Source organism: Coturnix japonica, chromosome 4 (assembly GCF_054131305.1).
Source record: "Coturnix japonica strain WE chromosome 4, WE-NBRP24, whole genome shotgun sequence".
NCBI classification, from domain to species: Eukaryota; Metazoa; Chordata; class Aves; order Galliformes; family Phasianidae; genus Coturnix; species Coturnix japonica.
In genome coordinates this window covers 83425370-83447891 of record NC_140666.1, presented here as the reverse complement: position 1 = coordinate 83447891, position 22522 = coordinate 83425370, and the positions used below count along the sequence as shown (strand labels likewise).

The following is a 22522-nucleotide window of genomic DNA, read 5'->3' as shown; positions in this document are numbered from 1 at the left end:
ACAGAGTGAGAACAGGAAGGGAAAAGTCCATGAGAAAGCAGACAGCATACACTTAGTAAGGGAGATGAGGACTTGATAGGTGTTCATCTCTGACCCGTGGTTCTACATCAACCAGATGAGCACGAAGTAGAAGAACCCACGACAAACCACGGAAACTCCATTAAAGGAAATCTACCAGCTACTAAGTCAAAGAACATGAATAACTTAAGTTTATGGTATACAACTGCTTCTGTGGTCCCTGAACTAATGAAAAGCCTTTAAACAGTACGTTGCTTCAGATCTCATGCCACATTATCAACACAAACTGGGATTAGGAGGTTAAAAGTTGTTTCATAACTGGTCTTGGAAAGACCGATTTTTTGTTTCAATAACAATTTAGTGCTCAGCTACTGAAAACTGCACCAAGCAGAGGAAAATTAAATTACATGAGATAAGAAAATATGTGATCTTGAGCAAATGTATCAAAGCTGTGTCAGCTCCGGGCAGTGCAGAAGAATCAGCCAAGGCTGCTGCACTCAAAAATTCAGTCAAAAGAAACATTTGGAAAATGCAGAGAGAAACGTAAGAAATATCGGTAGTTAAAAGAACTGAATAGCTCACCATTCTTTTACCTTGCTCCTCCTCCACATCTATTAGATTTCTTAGGCTTGACTGAACTGTAGGAGCATGTGGGCTACACGTTCAAACCAGCTACATTCCAAATTCTTTTCTTCTACCACATTTACTGTTGTAGCTGTTTTTGCAGCTAGAAGACTGGAAGAATGCTTAAAAGGAATTCTTCAAAGCAGTGTATGGAAGGTATGTGCTCTAATCCCTCTATGGAATAATAGGATTTGTTTGCATGCCTCCCACTAATCACTTGCAAAATGGACCCCTTCATGTACTTCATTTCTGATTGCCAATTTGAGAATGAATTCCAAGTATAACACGCTTTGGTTAAAAGCAGAACAGTTGCAATTGGAAAATAATTTATCAGCATTGAACAAAACTTTGATTCATTTCATATAATTTCCCTTGCTAATTCTGCTCATTATGAAGAGATGCATGCATTTAAATAAAGGCTTCCACTTTTATACCTCATCACCTTAGGCATCCAATCTTACAATATGGTCACGCTATTAGAATGTACTTTTGCTATCTGTTTTACGGCAGCAAAGGATGTAAAAAAAACCAACAGGTCAGCACTTTTCTTGTGTATAAGACTGAGATGTGTTTCTGTGAACTAAATGCTTCAGGCTAAAATATAAGTACAACAAAGCAGCGCCACCCTCGGTATCATCTCTCTGCTAAGAGGTTTTAGCAACTCTGTCCCAAGAACAACATCACCTTCAATCCTAAGCTGATTTTTTGGATAGGATGGTCCAATCCAGAAGGCAAAATGATACAGAAGGCAATGGACTGGGACCTGATGGTGGATAAGCATGAGGAGGAACCTCAGAACTGAATAGCACAAGAATGGTTCACATTATCAGAAATGTTACCAGTACTTATACTCACTTGCATGGATGTCTAAGTCACCTGGAACTCTTTGTTGGCTGTAACAGCTAGCATAATATTCTCCCTTCAGACTCACTACCTGTCTATTTTTAAGTCTTAAAGCTGATTGCCACTGTCTCACAAAGCCCTGGTTTTCCTCTGCTTTATCTCTTACTCGGTGTAGGAGCCTGGCCAGGTGGAGCCACCCGCTGATCTCAGACAGTTGTCAGCAGCCACCTGGTAATGTCTGGTGATGCTTTACACAAACCCGGCTCACACAGCTCAGTTTCTTGTACAAAAACCCCACACCACTTAGATAATTAAACTCCGCAAGTATTTTTCGTGCTTATTTGCAACCACTAGAGACTGAATTTTTCTACCAGAAAATCATATTTATTATTTATATTTATTTCTATTTGCTATTCACACTGGAGTGCTTCAGAGCCAGATATTCTGTGTTTATTCAGTACGAAGAAATGGAAATAGAATAACGAGAAGTCTGCTTTACACCTTTCTCTGGACTACATGAAATATCTTTTTAAGAACCGATTCCTGATATATTCCCTACATTTTTATTCCTCAGTATGCACAGATTCAGGACACCCCTTCACAGTTTTCTTCTCATTAGTGCCTGCCTGACACTGTAGGTACTGATGTGAATTGACTTGCTTTTCCCAACTCATGGCTGCTGTTACAGCCGGTGCTAGCAAGGTGCATGTGTGCATTAGCACAATTATAGGAAGGGACACGTGTGTGCACACAGGCAGGTTCTGGGGCAGCCTGCAGTCCTGCTGTGCTAACTTTAAAATTACATTCTAGGGTGGCATAAAACCACCATCCAGACTCACCAAAATCAAGTTATTCAGCACTTCGGATAAAGACAATAAAGATCTGAAGCAACAGAACAAAGGACCTTGGGGTGATGTGGCCATCTCTTTTCATGGACCAAACTACATACTTACAGCTGATCTTTGGTATTTTTTGCAACTTTTAAGCTTAAAAATATAATACAATATAAATATAGTAAATATAAAAAAATATAATAAATCAAAGCCACTTCTGTCCTGGTTTATGTGCTCTTTTCTACTGGAATGTGCTTCCAGCCTCCTAGAAGTTCAATTAAACCATGTCATCTCACTGAACGCCTTCCTCATGCACCTTATTACTTGAGTTACAATTATATTCCACACTACGTTAGTTAATTAGCACTTCTCTTTTTGGTCTCACACTACACGAGAGCTAGCCCTAATGCCTTATGTCAGCAACACCAAACCCACTCAAAAAAGTGACTTCTAAAACATTGTTTTACCAACTAGACACATAAATTCATTTAGGGAACATGTATGTTGTCAATTAATACAGTTCCCAGATGCTGCATTTTGATATATTGGACCTAGTAAGAGCAAAGCTGCCCTACAACACTGACACCTTTTATTTGTATGCTAATGCTTCACAACAGCAGTTACGTTATCAGATACCACATGGAATCTGTTCCCAGTTGAACAGACAAGGTCACACATTGTCACTTTTAATTTCAGACTTGTTTTGTTAAAAAAAGAAATAAATCAGAGCAGGAGGGACTGAAAGAACTTATTTGTATTACATCTGAATTTTTCCAGTTGCATGAATATACAGTTAACATAGTGAAGAAACAGAATACCAGAAGAGGAACAAAGGAATTTCAATCAACAGACAGATAAAAGACTGCTTAAGAAAAGTTTTGCAATCAGAAGGCTGGTATGTTTTCCCCAATCAGCTACTATTTCCTTCTTGCTGATGAGAAATTCTTACTCCTGAACAGCCACATAAAAGACTAATCAATACAAGCCAGATAAGCAGACGTGTTTTTGCTTTTGTGAACAAGCACAGCTGTCCATTAATTTTTCTGGAAGAGGCAAATGGTCACATGAAGGTGGGCACAATCTTCTTAAGTCTTCCTGTAATAGGAATATTATAGGGAAGACAAGAATTTATTACGCTTAATCGAATTATTCTGTATTGCTCTATCAATCTAGTTTTGATAGAGGAGCCACTTACAAAATCAAATGCTATAAAGAAGGAAAGCTAATAAGGATTGTTAAATTATTACTATCATTTTTTTTGAAGTAAATGCTAGCCAGCCTCCAAATCCAAAGAATTGCTTTCCATCCATTAACAGTGGTGGAATATTTGTAGTATCTTAAAAGTTTGCCTAATGAAAATGTGAGCACGTCATATGTTGCTAGAGTGAACAAAACAAAACACCAAAACCAGGACACCTACTGCACAAAACAAGTGTTCGTCTTTTCACAAAGCCATTCTAACGTGCTGAGGAAGTAAATATGTTAAATACATTCTAGTTTTACAGTTTTTAGACTGCAGAAGTGGAAAGGAAAGTAATGGGACATCTTGAATATCAAGAAGGAGAAAATTAAATTCTTAATCTTGTTGAAGAATTATAATACAGGTCAGTAAATGGCAAAACGTGCTCTTCTGGAGGAGGATGTCTCATTCTTCCTCCTTACACTGCAAAAGCATATGGCAAAGCTATGCTATTTTTTATGCCTTCGCAAAGAAATGTGAACAGTGTCAGTATCTTGCAGCCAATGGATACACTTAGAACTTGCAGAATGAATGCAGATAGGATGTTCTCCTCAACACCAATCTCAGCTCCTTTTGCCAAGTCTCAGCTGCACTGTAAAAGGCTTCATTATAAGCAATACGCTCATCAGATAATGTTAAGGTCACAGAAAATGGCAAAAAAAAAGTATGATTTAAGTTAGATGTAACAGGCATACAGAGGAAAGGAGAGGAACTGTGTTTAGGAATCTTTTAAGTACAAATTGTTATGGGTCAGTACATAGAAAACTGAATATGCCACAGAACCAAATGTTCAAGCCAGATGCACAACCACACCACCACAGCATGTCAGTATGACTTCCTATTGTATCTGTAGATATAAGTTTGACAAGGACAAATCAATGCTGAAAAAAAACCAGAAACCCAGAAACTTCCAAAACACCAAAATAAAAACAAAATTAAGACAATACTCAGTCTTTGTACATTCTTCCATCAGAAAAAGGAGGGAGAAAATGCTGACAGAATGAGTGTTTAGAAACCTGCAGCACATCAGATACCGATGACATTTTTGCCAGTGTCTCTCATATTTGTATAGCATAAATCCTTCTGCCAAAAACTCTGTGTTCTTTGTGCAGACAAATAATGGAGCAGAGGATCCAAAGCAGTAAAGACACGCCACTGCCTGGATCTTAAGCAGAAAAGTGTTTAATCTTTACCTTCAACTGCCCTGAACATTGATGCTAGATCAAGAAATAAAAGGCATTTCAGACTTAAAGGATTAATTACAGTAAACCTGACAGGATCATTGAAATTATACTAATAATGTCATATTGTGCTGAATAAGAACAGATTTACTAAAGGAAGCAGTTTATGTCCCAGTGAACACATTTGATAGCTGCCTGATTCAGACAAGGGAAAGAAAATTTTCTTTTCCTAGTTTCTGAGTTACAGTAACTAGAAAGTAAATACATTTATCAATGTGATGAACGAGCATGCCCTGCAGCTATTCCATGTATATTAGCTTGCTTATTGTTCTAGCTAATGGGTCCATCATTCTGAGAATTATCCTCTGTCTCAAACATTTCCCCTTTGGTTAAGTTGGCATTCACAACCCTGCAATAGGGAGCAGTCACAGAAGTCTAATAGGATCTTCCAAATTAAAAATACCATTGGAAAGCAGTGATTAGTCACCACTCAGGCATCATAAGTAAGAAAAGGTTCACAAAGTTGTGTTTTCTCTCTCTTCCTGATAACACGACTAGTGATTCAGAGGCAAGAACCCAGTATATAAATAGGCAAACATGTATTTGAAAACTAAGGACCAACACATGCACACAATTTTTTAAGCTAATGCCCTTCATAGACCCCCTCAGCACCGCCATGTCCCACAGGATACACTGAAGGGGTTACATCAGAATAGTTTTCAGTAAAGAAGCAGCAATCTACCATCAAAACTCCTTTCATTTCATTTCCCCACTTCAGGAAAATGGAATGCTGCTTACCAACTAGTAATAGAGGCATTCCAGTCTCCATAATGAAGAGGGAATTAGCTGTAATCAATAAAGGAACAGTGAAAGAGGCAATGGTGAAAACACAAACCATAATTAAGGGGCTACAGTAAAAGAGGAAAGGTCCCCAAATGGATAAATAATTCTCGGCCATAAGGTGGGAGGAGCTGTTAAATGAGCACTTCTCAAAAGAGCAGGAGGTCATTTGGGCAGTTTTGTTTTCATATTATGTCCTGCAGAAATGGGGAGAGCAAGCAGATCTGAACAGCACTCGAACAAGGGCAGACTGAGGAACAGGTCAGGATCATAAAGACCTGGTAATAAAATGGCAGGAGCTTTGACTGATAAACACTGGGAGAAGAACTTAAGCTTCACTAAGACCGATGGTCTCCAAGTTCACAAGTGGGAGTTTGGGAGCTGGCAGACAACTGCAAAAACCATTAGCTCACCACTCAGCAATAAGCCCAAAAAATCCAATGTCAAATATTAGGAATCGCTGGAAAAACCTTAGAAAATGATGAGGTCCTGTACAAATCCATGGTTTGCCCATATCTTGAGTATATGTACTTCTGATTCCCTGATCTCTAAAAGGAAACAGTATAATGGAAAAAGGTTTAGAGAAAGAAAAGAAGAGAGATTACAGTTATGGGACAACTTCACTACAAAGAATGATCAAGCAGGCTGTGAGTACCCCAGCCTCAAAGACTGACCATATCAGGAGAGCATGACTGAGCTCTACAAAGTCCCAAAGGGCACAGACTGCAGGAGGACTTGGAAAAGAAGTTGTTGTACACACAAACCATGAGAAGTTACAAAGAAGCTGATCGATATTGTTACCATCTTTTACAGAATTGCCCTCACAAATTTCACTTAATATCTTACCCAAGGAAAAAGAATTATTACACAAATTGAGTGATTCATATTTTATCAGGACACTGTAGTTAAGCTTACAATAGTATTCTATTTGAAGCGCCATAAAATCATTAAAAATCAAGGGGATTTCTCAATTACTGCTTAAAATAAAGACCACACTGTATTTCAGTTATGAAGCCCTATTTGTGATCACAGTAGCAAAGTCTGATACCACAAACATTCGAAATAATGAGGAAAGTAATGTTTTCTTTTCAGAAGTTGAGTTTTAAGCATGCTAAGTTGTATTGTACCTGTAAAGAGGAATCAGCTCTGGCTCAAAGAACTCTTAATTCCATTTCCACAGCCAGAAAAATATTTCATAATTCAATTGGAACATTATTAAATGATTATTTCTGCATTATACTGTGGTAATGCTTCATGGTTCAAGATGTCCTGAACTCTGTACACATACAATAGGAGTGAAATCCTGTACCATACATCCACTGCACTGCTCACAAAGCAAGGTATAAAGAAGGAAAATTATCACAGAAATAAGGAAGTCAACAGTAACTTATTTCATTTCTTCCCTCTGCTTTGTGATATTATGATCCAGGGATACTGAAGATAATATTCATTAACAAACAAGTTATTCTCTAAAGAGTAACAAAAAATAAGTATAAAAACAGAAAAAAAAAGTTTGGCTTTCTACAAACATATGTAGGATCCCAACATCTCATCAAACCTGAGTTGAAGCATTGTTTTTTCTTTCACAGATACTATGGTCTCTCAGTGTTATAAAGCTCCTTAATTTAACACAATGCACTGAGCATTAATCTAGCATCTATTAACCTCTATTCTTCTACCAGTTTGGGTTGAAATGGTACGGTAAAGTTTAAAAGCTGTGTCTGCATACTGTTAAGTTCCTTCAACAAATGTATTCACAAATCCACTCATGCCCACAGGCAACTTGATCAGATAAGCCCTGTTTCCTTAAATGAAGTTAAGAATTGGGATGTATTTAAATCACAATTTAATCCCCTGCAGTGATGCTGAATTTAACATTTTAGTATCTGCAAGACACTTTTTCCTGCAAAACAGCAGAATGCAACAAATTCAGTCATCCAGGTAATGTATAATGGCAGTACATCTTTTGTTACATTAAAATGGGAAAATTAGTTTACTTGGTTTCCGACTCAGCTGTTCTCTATTTGTTTTCAAAAACTATCAAAAATTGCTTGCATTATGTATTAAAAATGTAATCCTTCAGCACAAATTTATTTTAAATCAACAACAATTACACACAGATCGCTAAAGAACAAGGATAGAAGGATTTAATCATATGCAAATCTTACTACCAAACCATCGAGTTGGTCTTACCTTGAACTAGATCTTGACTTTGTGTCTTCCTTTGCTGTCCTTTCACTACCAGCATCTTCGTTATTCTCCACTTTTCTCTCACACAGTTGTTTTCTCTTCTCCCACCTTTTCTGCTGACTTGAGGCGCTTTCTGCTTCTCCTTGAGAGCCATTTTCTGCTCCTACCTGTGAACCTGAGGAATGTGCCAGGCACTTAGAGGAGACAGGCAGATTTTGCTCTTCTCTGCCAAAGTCTCTTTCTGCTAATAAAGCAGACGTTTCAGGTTTTAACGTTTCCTGTGCAGGGACTGAATTGTCCGGGTTATCTACATGGTCCATTTCCTTAGACTTCACTAATGTGTACGAAGCATTTACAACGCCTCCTGCACAACGTTTAGTCTTTAAACCTTCCACACTCTCCTCCCTGCTGTCTTCACAGCTCCCACAACACACACAGGAATTAATTAGACAGTTTGTGGCAGCTATACTGAGTTTATGAGTTTCATCCTCCTCCTCATTTGCTAATGGATTAGTAGATCCAGGAACACAATTAATAGCTGCTTCAGGGGTTACTGGGGATTCTGAGCTAGAGGGAGATTTAGGATTGAATATCACAGTAGCAGATATTTTCATTCCCCCTGTCCTGTGAGCTATCATTTCCGCCATTTCTGCGTCATCAGCATAAGCATCCCAACCATTGAGGTATAACTGTGAGTCCGGACCTTCTAAACAGCTGCATGAATTTTGAACTGAGATGCCAGACATCTGCTTGTTGTCTTCAATATTGTTATTATTGCTTACATCACTTTCTGCGTCTTTTAAGAGCAAAGTTTCCTCTGTTTGCTGACCGTTCTCATACAGCAGAGCGTCTCTATATTGCAGGTTCTGCTTTGAATTATGACAAGGGTTATTCACCCAAGCAAATGTATCACTTACTGAATCCAACCCAGCAAGAGCCTCGCCCGCTCCATCTAGGTCATCCATAAAAAACACTCTGTCCTCCTCATCAGTTAAATTGTCAAGATGGTGTCTCGTTGGTGAAGCTTCTGCACTGGAACTATTTCTTAGGCTAGGTCTGTGAGCTGGAGACTGACAAATGCTTGGAGGGGAAAGCAGCGAAGACATTTCATCTCCAACTCTGTGTACCATCCTATTCAGCTGTTCCAGCTCCTGTTCATCATATTGCATTGAACAAGCCAGCTCAGCCTCCGTGTTCTCAGCTTTTGCTGAGAGCTCCGTTGCTGGCAAAGTCGCAGTTATGCCTGGTGTAATGACAGAGGGAACTTCAGGATCTGTTCTGACTGGAAAATCCACATCTTGAGAGATACAAAGGTTACGCTCCAGCGTGTGCAGTTCATCCTCAGTTAATGTCTGAAGTAGATCCCTAAAAACAAAGAAACAGATGTGGCACTGCTATTGCAATCACAGGAGGCACCGACGTTACACAATTTAAAAAGGCTTTTACTGTCAGTACTGCAATCCAGAAAGTGAACTTGGGAGCACAGAGTGCTTTCAGCTGCATCACTCACGGAGCATTTTGCATTCATGTTCAGAACACGTGGGACTGCTGGTGCCTGAATTTGAGAACACTCAAGCAAATACAGGGTGGCAAATTATTTATATCCTTGCAAAGAAGCCCCAAAATAAATCAAAGAAAAATGGATCTTCTCCTTCAGTTTCCTGCATAAAAAAAAAACCTATACTCACCGTGTTAATTTAAATACAGGTTGCCTTGCAAGATGACAAACTTCTGATTAACAATTGTCACTAAATAGTAAATGAGAAGTTACACACTGTATAGTAAATAAGAAAGATTCATTGCCAACATCAGGAACAAAGCATGTTTAAAATGCCTATACATTTAAAACATCTTCCACTGGAAACAGAATTAATGTTAACCACTACACAAAAATAAATAGTAAATCTCACTACTGGAAGTTTAAAACTAAATGGCAGATATCATTATCAAGCATAAAGTTTAATTAAACTGAACCTACTTCCACGGTTCATTTCCTTTCTGTTGAAGCATCTGTAACTCGCCAGTAGATACAGGCAAGTACTGTGCTCATATGAAAAGAAGAATTCTCCCTCTGCTTTCATTACTCACAAGACAAATGTAATGAGGGCTTCTGCAGTCTATCCTGACAGCTCTGGTGCTTTTCACTGAGGCTTTAGAAAACAGCGAATTAAGAAAAGTGCATGTTGGGTTTCACCTCCTTTTATTAGCATGGTATCACAGCAAAGCAATCTAACCTTGAAAATACAAGGAACATTTTTCTTACAGTGGCTTCAGCCATGAGACAAGGTCTTAAAATGTACTGTGCCTATTACAAGCTGGTAGTAACATCTACTCTATGTACTGCAAAAACAATAAATGTATTTTACTGCCAATATCCAGGATGCAGAAATTACTTCTTCAAAGATTGAGGCCATATGTTCACTCAAGGACGACCAGATGAGCAGAGGACAGGGCCACCCAACCCAGGTGCAGGGATCTCATACATCTGCCTCCTTCATGGACTCTGCTCCTGTTCTGACTGGCACTTTATGCTGTTTTCAGAAGGCAGCATCAATGTTACAATTGCCAGCCTATGACTCAGTCCATACTCTGAACAAACACAAACAGCCCTCCATTTATGGGGTTGTCACTGAAAGACATGATGGAGGTATGGAAATGCAATTTACATCCTCCTGCTTCTGCTGCAGTAAGCCAGGCTCAGCACAGCGGCACCAGCAGATCGGCTTCAACACAGCACCACTGAGAAAGTGACACTGATAAATAACAAACATCACAGTGCTCCCTTACTATAAAAGTCTTGAAATCAGCTCCAAATTTTAAACACAACCATCTTGGAATCACAGAATCATAGACTGCCCTGGGTTGAAAAGGACCAAACTAACACATTTTTCCTTTTTCACTCTTTAACACACTGACAGCAGGTATACAATATTTGATTTCTAGAGCATGTGGAAAGATTTCAGTGTATGTAAAATGGTAGGATCCCCTGATTCTGCACCATTTAATCTTCAGTCTGCTTGACTGCACACCACTGCAATCCATAGGGACCCTGCCATCAGCTGTAAGAGATCCACAACCATGCACCAGGCAAGCAGGGGGCTCAGAAAAGAGGGTAGATCTAAGGAGTACTGCAAAATCCCTGATTTGTCAACATCCAAAAATCACCACCTAGCAGTCACAAATGCACATACAGCATAGGTAATATTTTATCTCAAGAATGTTCAGTCATAGGCATCTAAATTAAATATACATGTATATACCAGATTATATGTTTGGTGTACTTCTAAGGCTGACTGAAGTGGTTTGGCAGAAATGGTTCAAATGTCAAACATATAGTATATACCCTACTACATACGTACTAGTAGATAGATAAAATAGAATGCTGATTTTTTATGTCTAAAATCAAAATCAACACAAGGACCTTGCATACATGAAAATAAGCAAACTGACCATATACTGCTCAGCTTCACCAAACCTAAACAAAAACCCTTAATACTTCTGCTCAGAGGGTCTCCACAAATAACAACCTCTACTATTTTCAGTGCTGACAGGCACAAAAAATTGGCTGAGACAAACATCTATTGACCAGTACATAAATAAAGTACTTACAACACTAAGAACTCTAAGAATCTATGTGATTCTATGACTATGATTTCTTCAAACAAGAGACTGCCACTAAGAAAAAAGTTCATTTTTTTCCAACGTCCTAATAAATGCTACCTCACCAAAAGCATTTTGCAAATAGTTGACAGGAACACCAAAATCACATTTCTTAATGGCCATTTGAAATAATAAATTATATATGTACATCTTGGAACACCAGAATCCCTTTTTCCAAAAATGAACCTGACAAGAGTTGTTTCATTTTTGAAAGCATGCAATGAAATTTATAGATATTGAACAGACAAGGATGTTACTTGTGTCTTTTCAACCCATGAATAAAGTCCAGAGTAACTGAAAATCAAACGGGCTAAGCAGTAAGCTGGCTTCACTAGTTTTCATTTTCCCCATTGTAAGGAGTAAGAACAAAGTATGGATCTTAAGAAGTGTATTTGTTTTTAAATACTTTCGGCTTTAGACAGCCAGTGATGTGGATATTTATAAAAACTAACTTCAGAAATACGTTCCTCACTAGGAGATCAATCTAAAGAAGCCCAGTCCCCATGAAAATTCTTCTTACATCAAACCACTATCATGACAGACAAAAACGGAGACACAGAAGTGAAAGTTGGACACGGGAAAGAAAAACAGCCACGGTAACTCAAGATCCATGGAAATAAAATTTGCAGTTGGTAAACAAATACCAATTATAAGAAAATAGCAGGGTCCATGGGTTGAGAGAACACACTGCTTTAAAGGCTACTATTTTAATGCCCTTTATACTTGAATAGAGCCAAAAAAAACCACTCCTCCAATGGTTACCAAGACTGGAACACTGTGAAAAGAGGTACATATAAAATGATACATCCTGTAAAAACAGATCCAAAATATGAAAATTTATAGTCACTTCTATTAGATTAAGAACGACCTGAGCATTACATCATAACATACAGAGAAAATATAATAAGCCTCGTTAAACAGAAACACTGACGCTAATTAGAAACAGGATCTCCCAAAATAAACTGCAACTTTAATATTTCAGGCATCAACCCAACACAGGGAAAAGGTGAAATGTAGTAAAGTGATACTCAGGGAAAAGAAAATAGGAAGGAAAGGAAATGTTCAGAAAACTCCTGGTAACTGAAACACAAGTTCGATACTTCATGGGTACATGAGGCAGGTGAGAGGAGCATCTATCTTAGTGTTCACTTAGCAAACAAACACTTCTGCAGTCATTTATGCATACTGATTTTTACTGATTTCCACTGCAGAAAAGCAGCAGTTGCAACCACTGTTTGTTACTTGCCTTATTTTTCTTAACAGTGTGTGAAAAGGTCTAAAGAGTTCAGACATATCTTCTGGCTTGTGGTCCAAGTTTAATGGTCCCTCGGAGTAGACTACAAGGCCACTGCAGTTCAGACATGCACAAATAGACAAAAATGAAAACTTAATCACACAGAGAAACTGATGGCTGAGGAATCAAAAACGAAACCATACATAAATATTAGAACTACATTCAAGTTACTGAATTTTCATACTGTTATCTTGTCCTGTATTAGAATTAAATGTTACTTAAAGAAGCAGGAGAAAGTTTCTCCTCCCTCCAACCGATGCTTCTCTAAAGCATGGGAGAAAGAGCAATGGAAGCCCGAGAGAAAGTACATAATTTTAATTCACTGTTGTAGACGAACCAGAAAAAAAATAAATTAATGAATAAACCAAGAAACTGATTATTAGGTACGCTGGGGGAGAATCTGTCTCTAAGTATAACCTTCTAGGAGATCCCAACCTTTTTTGAACTGGGGAGTGCAGAACTGGGCACAGTAGTCTAAATGTGGCCTCACCGTGGCCAAGAAGAGGGGAGCATAACCTCCCTTGATCTGCTGGTCACACTGCTTTTAATGCACCCCAGGATATCACTGGCCTTGGCCACCAAGACACACTGCTGGCTAATGACCAACCTGTTGTCTAATAGGACCCCCGGGTCCTCCTCCATAGGGCTCCTCTCCAGCAGGTCAACCCCCAACCTGTACTGACGCACGAGATTATTCCCCCCACAGGTGCAAGACTCAACACTTGCTCCTTTTAAATCTCATCAGGTTCCTCCCTGCCCAATTTTCCTATCTTTTCAGGTCCTGGTGTCTTCTGCTCACTAGCGAGCACCTTGCACAGCCACCTAAAGCTTTCTAAGATACAGCAGCAATGCTCTTAGCTTAAGTAAGACAAATCCCAGTAAAGTATTTTTAAAAAATGAAAAGAAAAGGAAAATAAAGACCACTTCCACTCTGTTTACCATTTGACAAATACTGCTCTTTGTCTTCTGTTTATAAACAGACATGAGTCTGGCTCATGCCCTGGTACCAGGATAGTACTGTAGTCTCCCATCAGGCTGGAAGATGGCCATCGAAAAATTCAGAGTTGTCAAGGTAACAGAAAGTTCAAGAAATCTGACTACTGAACTTGATGAATCTCCTTCTGGGGGCTGGTGCTCTGAGGGCAGGAGCGGGGAGGGGGGAGCAAGAAGCCATTTGCTTCTTTTGCACGTTTTGTGTGTGTATGTGCGTACCTTAAATCATCCTGTTACCAAGGATACATGCTTTTTTTTTATTTTTATTTTAAACTTTATGAGCTTCAACAAGGAGACTGACACAAAACAACACAGTTATCACTGACTCATGTAGTAACGTTCTGCCTGAATGTCACTTCTTTCTGAGTAGAAAAGCCAGAGACTGCTTCTGCTGAACTTCAAGCAGACAAAACATCACTCTTTCATCAGTTCCTACGTTCCCTTCACTTTCTTTAGAGCTTAATTCAAAGAAGAAATAAGAAAATATAAGAAATAGAAAAGGGCTACAGCGCTACCAAGAATGATTGTGAAAAGGTCTCTATTTGGTACCTTTGAAAGAATTCTAAATCAAAGCTTGAAACTACTGTGGAATGAAATAAAAACTGCTGAATTCCAGAAGAATACTACACTCAGGATTTGGGGCTTCTTATTTCCCTACCACTACTATACTACTCCTATACTGCTTTTATTAGCTAACTTTAAAACATTCCCAGTGGTAAAATATTTAAAATGTACTGGCTTTACTCCACATAAACTGCTGTCTTATTAGATCAGGAACACTCATTAAGAAAAATGCATTTGACCTGATCAATCCTGATAAAACTGTGAGAAGCAAAAAATCTCTTTTAATTCAGTTGTTGGAATGGTCAATACAGGGTACAAATTCATACAACAGTTTATACTTACTAATACTTTCCTTGCAAGAGATTTAAACAGACTCCGTGTTTACAATGTACTCAGCTTGTTATGACAGTTTCTATCAGATCTTGACTAATTAACAAAAATACACAATAATAAGTATGATTGTTTTACAGATCTTGTATCCTTAAGCTACATTATTTCTGAGTGACAGAATATCTGCTTTCAAAAAGATCATTTTTTGACAGTAAGACATTCTACATTCTGATGTTTGTGGTTCATCACTCAATTACTACTTGTTTTCTGGAGGATGATCAACCAGTAGTTCTAGAGCCCTGCTTTCTACAGCCCACCTCTTCCTCTCTTTCTTTTTGCTATTGACCTTCTACAATAAACTGGCAATGACTCTTCTTAAATAAAAATCCTCTTTTTCTGTTAGAAAATGCAAGAAAATTCAGGTGAAAGAAAATATGTCAAAATTCTGAGCCAAGTTTTCTAATTTTGAAATCATTTTGTAAGTGAACAGAAATGGAGCAAAATAGTTAACAGAATTACTTACCATACGATGGCTAATCTTGGGATAGTAAACATTAAAGCTGGTTCATAGTCATCAATCATATCTTGAGTGAGGTATCCAAGCCTTAAGGCTCTAAGCAGAAGAATAAATTGATTTAGTAAGAGCTTAGACTCACAGAGAAACCATTTCAACAAGAAAAAAACCCTGAAAATAATGTGAAGTAAACCCGAATGAGTGCTGCAGTCTCCACTGTAAAAAATAATATAAGAAAAAAAATTTCAACATTTAAAGCTCTTAAGGTTAACCAAAACCAAAATAATTCTTACTCCGCTTTCTCTTCTTATTCACTATTTTATGAATGCTTTCATTTGTTACTGGAAAATACTGGTGGTTATGGGCTTGCAAGCAAAATGTTTCTAAAAAAACAGGAAGTATTTCCTTTCATTTCAATTAAAATGTACTAAAATCCTTTAGGTCAAAACAAAACACAAAACACACTATGCTTACAAACATAACTAAAAGGAGTTATATAAGGCCAGATATAAGATATACTTTTATGACGCTTCTTAAAGGATAGTGGTAGGGCATTTCTACAAAGGTTTAGATTGAAAGCCCAATGCAGCAGTGCTATGAAGCTCTGAAATGAAAATCTAGCAATTAATTGAATTGCTTACCTTTCCACAGTTTCACAAAACAGTACGATTACTTCTTGCTGTACATAATATTCTTTTGGAGACTTCACCGGTACCATAGCAGACACATAACTATGAAGATTACAAAATAGTCAGTGTACAACTTGTTTACACGATTTACCAATTCAGACCATATTTATTTACAAATATAGGCCAAATCACTGTAGAAATATAACATTTCCTAAGCCGCTTTATATGTGGGAGCATTCACTACAAAACCTGCACAGGGTAAGAAGTTATACGAAATGCAGCTGATTTACTTATTGCACACTGAGGTAATAGAACTCAGAAGTAATTTATACGTATAATTATACACATCACACAGCTGGAACTGCATACTCCATGGCATAGGGAGGCAGGTCCTACAAAGATCTTTATTACCACATCTTGACAGTAGAACAGTTGATGCTGCATTTCATGGAGAGAAAAAAAAAACAAAAAACCCCAAATACATATTTTATCTAAAAAGGTTTCAGTTGAAATTGTATCAGCGAAATTCATTTAGTCAGCAGAGACACAATTTATGAGAGTTAAGAAGTTGGCCTCATTTCTATGTGGAATTACATGCAGAAGTCCTAATGGACAAGGCAAGAAACAGCAGTAGAAGGATGCGGTTTTCAGTCATATTATCCAAACAGTCATTTGAGGACTACACATAACATAGGAAAGAAAAAAGGTGTTTCAGAAAACAATGGCAAATAAAACTGCTGTATGTACACAGGTTTGAACAGGCCACAAAACCGAGCAGGCATCGTCCAGAATCAGCTACTGATTGTTGCTTGTGTCTGCATGAAAGTCAGGTTTAGAAAATGTTTTCAATCAGTGATTTCAATGATTTCCAATATAGCAGCATATTTATAATTCTCTGAGTAAAATAAAAGAGATTACAAACACTGAGGAAGGACAAACAGTAAAAGAAAGCAGGACATTCTGGGGACCATTCCTAAGAAAATATTAAAACAGTATCCAATTATAAGAAAAACTGTTCTGATAAAGGCAGGAACTGCTGTATTATATAAGATCCATAGATATACTTGCCCAGGATCCTGTCTCTAACTATTCCAGCATCTCATACTTCTAGGATACATACAGGAAGCTGTCTTAAATCATGCAGCACAACACAAGATTCAGTCAATATGATCTTTAACCCAATAAGGAGTTATTTTTCTCACCCCAGAAGCAATTATTTTTAGTTTTGCCATAAACCTTCAAGCCATAATTCTATCACAAGCTTCTAAATCAATACAATCTTGACTTTAATTATGGCTTGTGTGTAAAAGCATTTCCTTCATCAGATTTCAATTTGCCTTCTTAAATTCAGTGTACATCCCACTTTTATGCCTTAGCATGAGAGGGATCAAAATCTCATAATCTCTGGACTGTTTGTTATCATAAATATTTTTTTTAATGTCTCTTATTTGTCACCTCTCCTCTGACAAAGAAAACATTAAGGGAAGAGATTTATGGCTTCCTTTTGTGTTTTGGATAACCTCCCTCAAATGCCATATGCCACTGTGCAAACGGAAGATTACAGTTGACTTGCAGAGAGCAAATGCCGATTGCTAAATAGCTATTTAATTCTCTATTACTGCCACGGTGGAAGAGAAAAATATAACAATACAACACATTACTGAAGAATTCAGAAAAAGAAAACAGAACAAAACAGCCAGCTTCCAAAAAATAAAAAGCAAGCAACAGTGACAGCAGCCAGGGAAATGATCTCAATGCATTTACTTCGGATCAGTTACCTTAATTCAAATTCAGCAAAAAGGACATCAAAATGCTTGAGTGAATCTTTCATTTTTTCAGTGTAGAGGTTCAAATCCCGTAAGGCCTGGTCACGTATGATGTTTCTAACTTCCTCTAGGCTGCGGGTCAGATCCTTGGCCAATGGTCTCATCGCCATACTCTCAATTTCCCGATTCATAATAATCGAGCCAGCAGCCAAACACTATGAAAACACATTGAGAGAGAAAAATGTTTTTTGTGAAGTTAATTTTATGTTAACAAAAGCAGAAGATGAGATATCTGATACTTTGACCCAGGGCAGGACCTAGCCTACTAAGGGCTACTAAGTCAACATAGCAGACATCCTCAGCAGCTTAAAATTGAGCTGAGTGCCATCTGGATGAATGTTGGTAAGGTCACATCTTAACACGAAAAAAAACTGCTGCTTTCATTGCTGAGCACAGGATTATAAAGCACTGATACTGCAAATTCCTTCTGTAAATTCTGCCCAGGACAACCCTAACCCAAAGGAGACCACAGTTAAAAACTGCCAAAGAAATCTTCAGAAACACCTAGAGATATATTGGACACAACAAGACAGGCTCTGCTGAGATAGATCACATACTATAAAAGGAAAGGAGGCACTGGTAGAGAAAAAAACATGGTTAACAGCAGGAGCTGAGGGATTGCTTCAGGTAGAGAAGATGCAAGGCTGAAAATAACATAAGGTGCTCTTATGCCCTGAGATGCCTTGGCTACTTCCCCTCCACTTTAACAAATGCACTGTGCTTTAAGTCACCTCAGGGCTAGCAGACCTGAAGACAGTAAATTTACCATAAAGATGTCATAATAATATCTTTAGCCAACAGTTATCAGTATTAATGAATAAGTACCTTACATTCCACATGCTTTTTTCTAATTCCTCAGGCTTCCCTTTATTAATATAATTGTGGCCTTGCTCCTATAAGATGCTGTGGAAGTAGGTCTTTGAGAGAAACCAGGTAAGAGAAGGAAATGTTCAATGATCTACACAGAATCCATCATATTTCCTGCATACATATAGAGCAAGTACACGAAGTGCAGGAAATGTCAGCGGAAAAAAGTTCTGCATTTTTAATACACGTACAAAAGCCATAGTGAAAATCCCCTTCCATGGTGCATCCACAGCAAGTTCTCCAACATCTGTTTCCTTCACTCTTTAACTAAATGGACCATCTTCAAAGAAGTCTCAGAGTATATGTTAAACTCCAACTGCGAGCTTTAAACAGCAAAAATTTGCCCATTAACCCCAAGTAAAAGAAACACAAGAGACTTACTTCTGCTCCAAACCAAAGCTGGCCTGCAAGGTTGTCGTGGCGTATTTCTTCTGGAAACTTAACACAAAAATCTCGGTTGGCCCGTTCGTGAGGAATGCATTCATCCATGATTTGGTTTATGATGTTCAAAACATTATCCTGAAGAAAAACACAAGACAACACATAAATTGTTCCAAAGAAATCCCAATTTTCTTTTCTAATTTTTAATGGAACTTGTTAGTGAGACTCCAAGTAAGCAAGGTAGAAAACGCAGTATGCAACCTATAATGTCACCACACGCATGCACACAGAGCATCCCCTACGGTGAAGAAAAGCAGAATATTGCTTGGAAGGAACTGTAGAATCACAGAATACCCTGAGATGGAAGGAACTTGCAATGATCACGGAGTTCAGCTCCATGCAGGACCAAAGGAAGGGTGGGAATTGAGTTGTTGTTGTTTTCTGATTGTTTCTCAGACTCGCTTCACTTAACTTTGACTGCTTTAGCAGGACTTCTGATAAGGAGGAAGGACTTAAAGAACTTCTTAATACCTCCAGCTATCTATCTGCAAGATACTGGTAAATCAGCCAGAAGTACAAGTAAATTAGATTTCTTTCATTTCCTCTCAGCAGCACCAGTGACACGCGTTCCATTCTTCCTGAAAAGCATGCCCTACAGAGTGCCCCGGAGCCATAAGAAATTGACTTATGTTGTGATAGTCAGGGTTGAGTAGACTTGAGTTTGGCCCAGAAATAGAGACAAGGAGGTTTCACCACTCCAGATCCCAGTGGGTAAAAAGCTGGCACACCTCTGTGCCTCCCGGACCATCCGGGAGGATGTGGGGACCACAGCACTAATTAGAAAGTGCTTTGTAATGTCTCTAACCTACCTCTGGAGCAGGACAAAGAACAAAGTGCTCTAACCAGCTTCTTGATATGCAGAAAATAATCTGTATTCATTTACTTGAGAAGATAATTTTCACACAACCCTTCTGGGTACTGCAAGGAATTTAATTACCATAATAAAGGTAGAATCAGCGCACAGGGAAGGCCGAGTGCTTTCATTATAAAGACGCTTTGTTTGTCTGAGGCTTTTTGCACTATTTACAGAATTCACATTCTACTTAAAATACTTTTCAAACAAATAAAAACAAATCTGCTGTGTACAGAACAGTTTAACAGGCAGAATTGCTTTGAGAGCGCACTTCGCTGCTGTATCTTTCTCTGCACTTAAATAACAGAGGACAGCAAATTTATATAAAGCTGCCTCTTTTGTACATTCCCCGCTGAGAAAAAACAAAACCTACTCTTGAGTAAAAAAAATAATAATCTGTATTTTCTGTAATTTTGGTGAGCATTTGGTCAGTGCTCACAGACATATGGTTCGGGTCCTGTATGGAGACAGGAGCTGGGCTCAGTGATTCTTCAGGATCCCTTTCAGCTCAGGCTGTCATATGAAGATGCCCACACCAGGCTCAGCACTGGCACTCTTGGTCACTTGCAGAAGGGGCTGCAGCCTGCCTCCACCTGCCCCCCTCTGGGTAAATCGGAATGAATTACACGCAAATTAATAGGTAGTGTCAGGGTGACAAATGGAGACTAATGGCCAGTTACTATTTTCCTTCATCCCTTCTCTTCCTCCTCTGTTCTATATAATACAGATGTAGCTAAATGGATCAGTAGAAATGCAGTTTCTGAATTCCTTCTAGGTAGTGCTCACCCCACATCATCATACAGGTAAGATCTAGTTGGGACGATAAAATAGTTTGAACGTAGGTCTCATAAGGAAATCAGCTCCTAAACCATTCATTTCCCTCCTCAAAGTAACAAAGCAAAGAATAGAACCAAGGATTATAACTTTTAAATTGGAGGAAGTCAAAAGTCAATCATGATGTACTTCAAATCAGTTATAACTGATTTATTTCAAGTGCAGGTGCTTTGTCTGTAGCTCTGGTATCGGCACCAGAGCAACAGAATTTGGCACATCAGAACAAAAAAAGCAAGATTTCTGTTTTCAGGGTATTAGTACAAGTTTGCAAAGATCTTTTAGTCTGTGTATCAATTCAGTATTAAAAGTAACCCTACCAGCTGGATTTTTTACAAAAGCTGCAGAAAATGTAATTACGTTTATTAAAATAGGGAACTCAGAAAAGAATTGTGTTTGAATCTGATTTGTACCAGTTTAAATCATCCAGTTCAATTTTAGGTTAGGACATGATATTTCAACTGATTTTACATGGCACCAAACTTGAATATGAGAAAGTACAGTTTCCCATTTCTTGTATTCTAAGAAGCTGTGCAGAAGAGGATTGTGAGGTCCATATTGAAAAGCTTTTCCAGATTGTTTAAATGATTATTTAACTTTAATGTGCTCCTTTTCAAACGCTATCTTATTTTACAGCAACAAGACAGACAGAGATGAGAACCTTTCTCTTCCTAATCTATTGGTGATAATGGAAGACTAAGAAAATAGTATTTGATAGAACTTCAATACGTAGTGCGTAGGTATTGAGACAATCCTATGAAGTAAACTGTTTTTGCTGTTTCAAGATGTGTAGTTTCACAAATTCTCTCTCTCTCTCCCTATTGTGTTTATTTTATCCTACTATAGGAAGAAAAAAACAAATACAGTTCTCCGTTGGATTCCTTCCCTATTCCATTCCTTCTTCTTATGACACCCAGAGCAGAGAAATCTAAATAGGGAATTTAGAACACTTGCTACTGTAATGATTTCAAATCTCAGCTGCTTTGAAACTGGAAGAATGCCAGCCAATTTAGACAGACTAGCCAATGCATTGTAAGCAAATTAGTCTTTTCTTTATAAGAGCTTCAAGAAACATTCAATTTAGTTAATTACAGCATTCTGCTTTGTAAGCGAATGAATGGGTTCAGATACATGGCAGCATGGAGGTTTTGCTCTAATTTAAGCAACAGAAATCAATTAGTTGGAATTGAAGTCGTAAATCTTTCACTTGATCCATCTTTCTACATAAAAGCCTCCGGATGTTAATGTATCCTTTGGTGGCTTTATCTGTTATCTGCTGAATCATTTGCATATAGGGATGAGCGCTTCTGTTTCGGCTGCTCTCTTCAGGCTTTCCAGCAGCACAATGGCCAGCGCTGCTTTTGGGATTTCTTCCAAGTTCTGCATTTCCTGGAAAACAGAACTGGGTGCTTCCTGTAATGAAGAACATTTGTTTATATTTATTCTGATAGGAAATATAACGAGCAGCAGAAGGACAGCGAATGCAGTTAGCCGCAGTAGAAAAGAAAAAGTTGGTTTATTTTTGGCCCAGCAATAATTGGCCATATACTCAATAATCAGAGCAAAAAGCCAACAGTAACCACTGCATTAGCCTTTGGATAGGTACAAAAAGAAGAGCTAATAAGTGCATCTTAGCTATGGTCTAAAATGTATGCTTCTGTCAATGAAAGGCAGACTTATCTAATCTTCCATACTTATCCTTGATAAAACCTGTGCTGCCCCTCCATGCCATTAAATTTAATATAATTTTCTTGAGATCCTCTACAAGAGGAAAGTAGTTTCCTGTGTTGCTAAGTACCATTTTGTTCTCCGTTATTTGGATTATTGTAGTATCTAGCCATGGTAACACAGCCTGATAATATTACCATGAGCTCAACAGACAGTGCTTGTTAGCATCCTCATTGGAATATGTCCTTCGAAGATCCTGCTTCTTTTTCTGGCTTGAGGTTAA

General features: G+C 38.2%; 1 protein-coding gene across 4 annotated transcripts in view; it reads right to left on the bottom strand.

Annotated features, from left to right (window-relative positions):
- Positions 1 to 22522, bottom strand: part of ZFYVE28 (zinc finger FYVE-type containing 28) — a 121097-nt gene that overhangs the window by 24485 nt on the left and 74090 nt on the right. For all 4 annotated transcript variants that reach the window (XM_015862851.3, XM_015862849.3, XM_015862850.3 and 1 more), the window contains exons 3-8: positions 18828 to 18965; positions 17532 to 17734; positions 15766 to 15855; positions 15134 to 15223; positions 12676 to 12777; positions 7773 to 9134 (exon numbers count right to left, since the gene is read on the bottom strand). In XM_015862851.3, the coding sequence (XP_015718337.2) occupies positions 7773 to 9134; positions 12676 to 12777; positions 15134 to 15223; positions 15766 to 15855; positions 17532 to 17734; positions 18828 to 18965 (1985 nt within the window). The remainder of the gene's footprint in view (positions 1 to 7772; positions 9135 to 12675; positions 12778 to 15133; positions 15224 to 15765; positions 15856 to 17531; positions 17735 to 18827; positions 18966 to 22522) is intronic.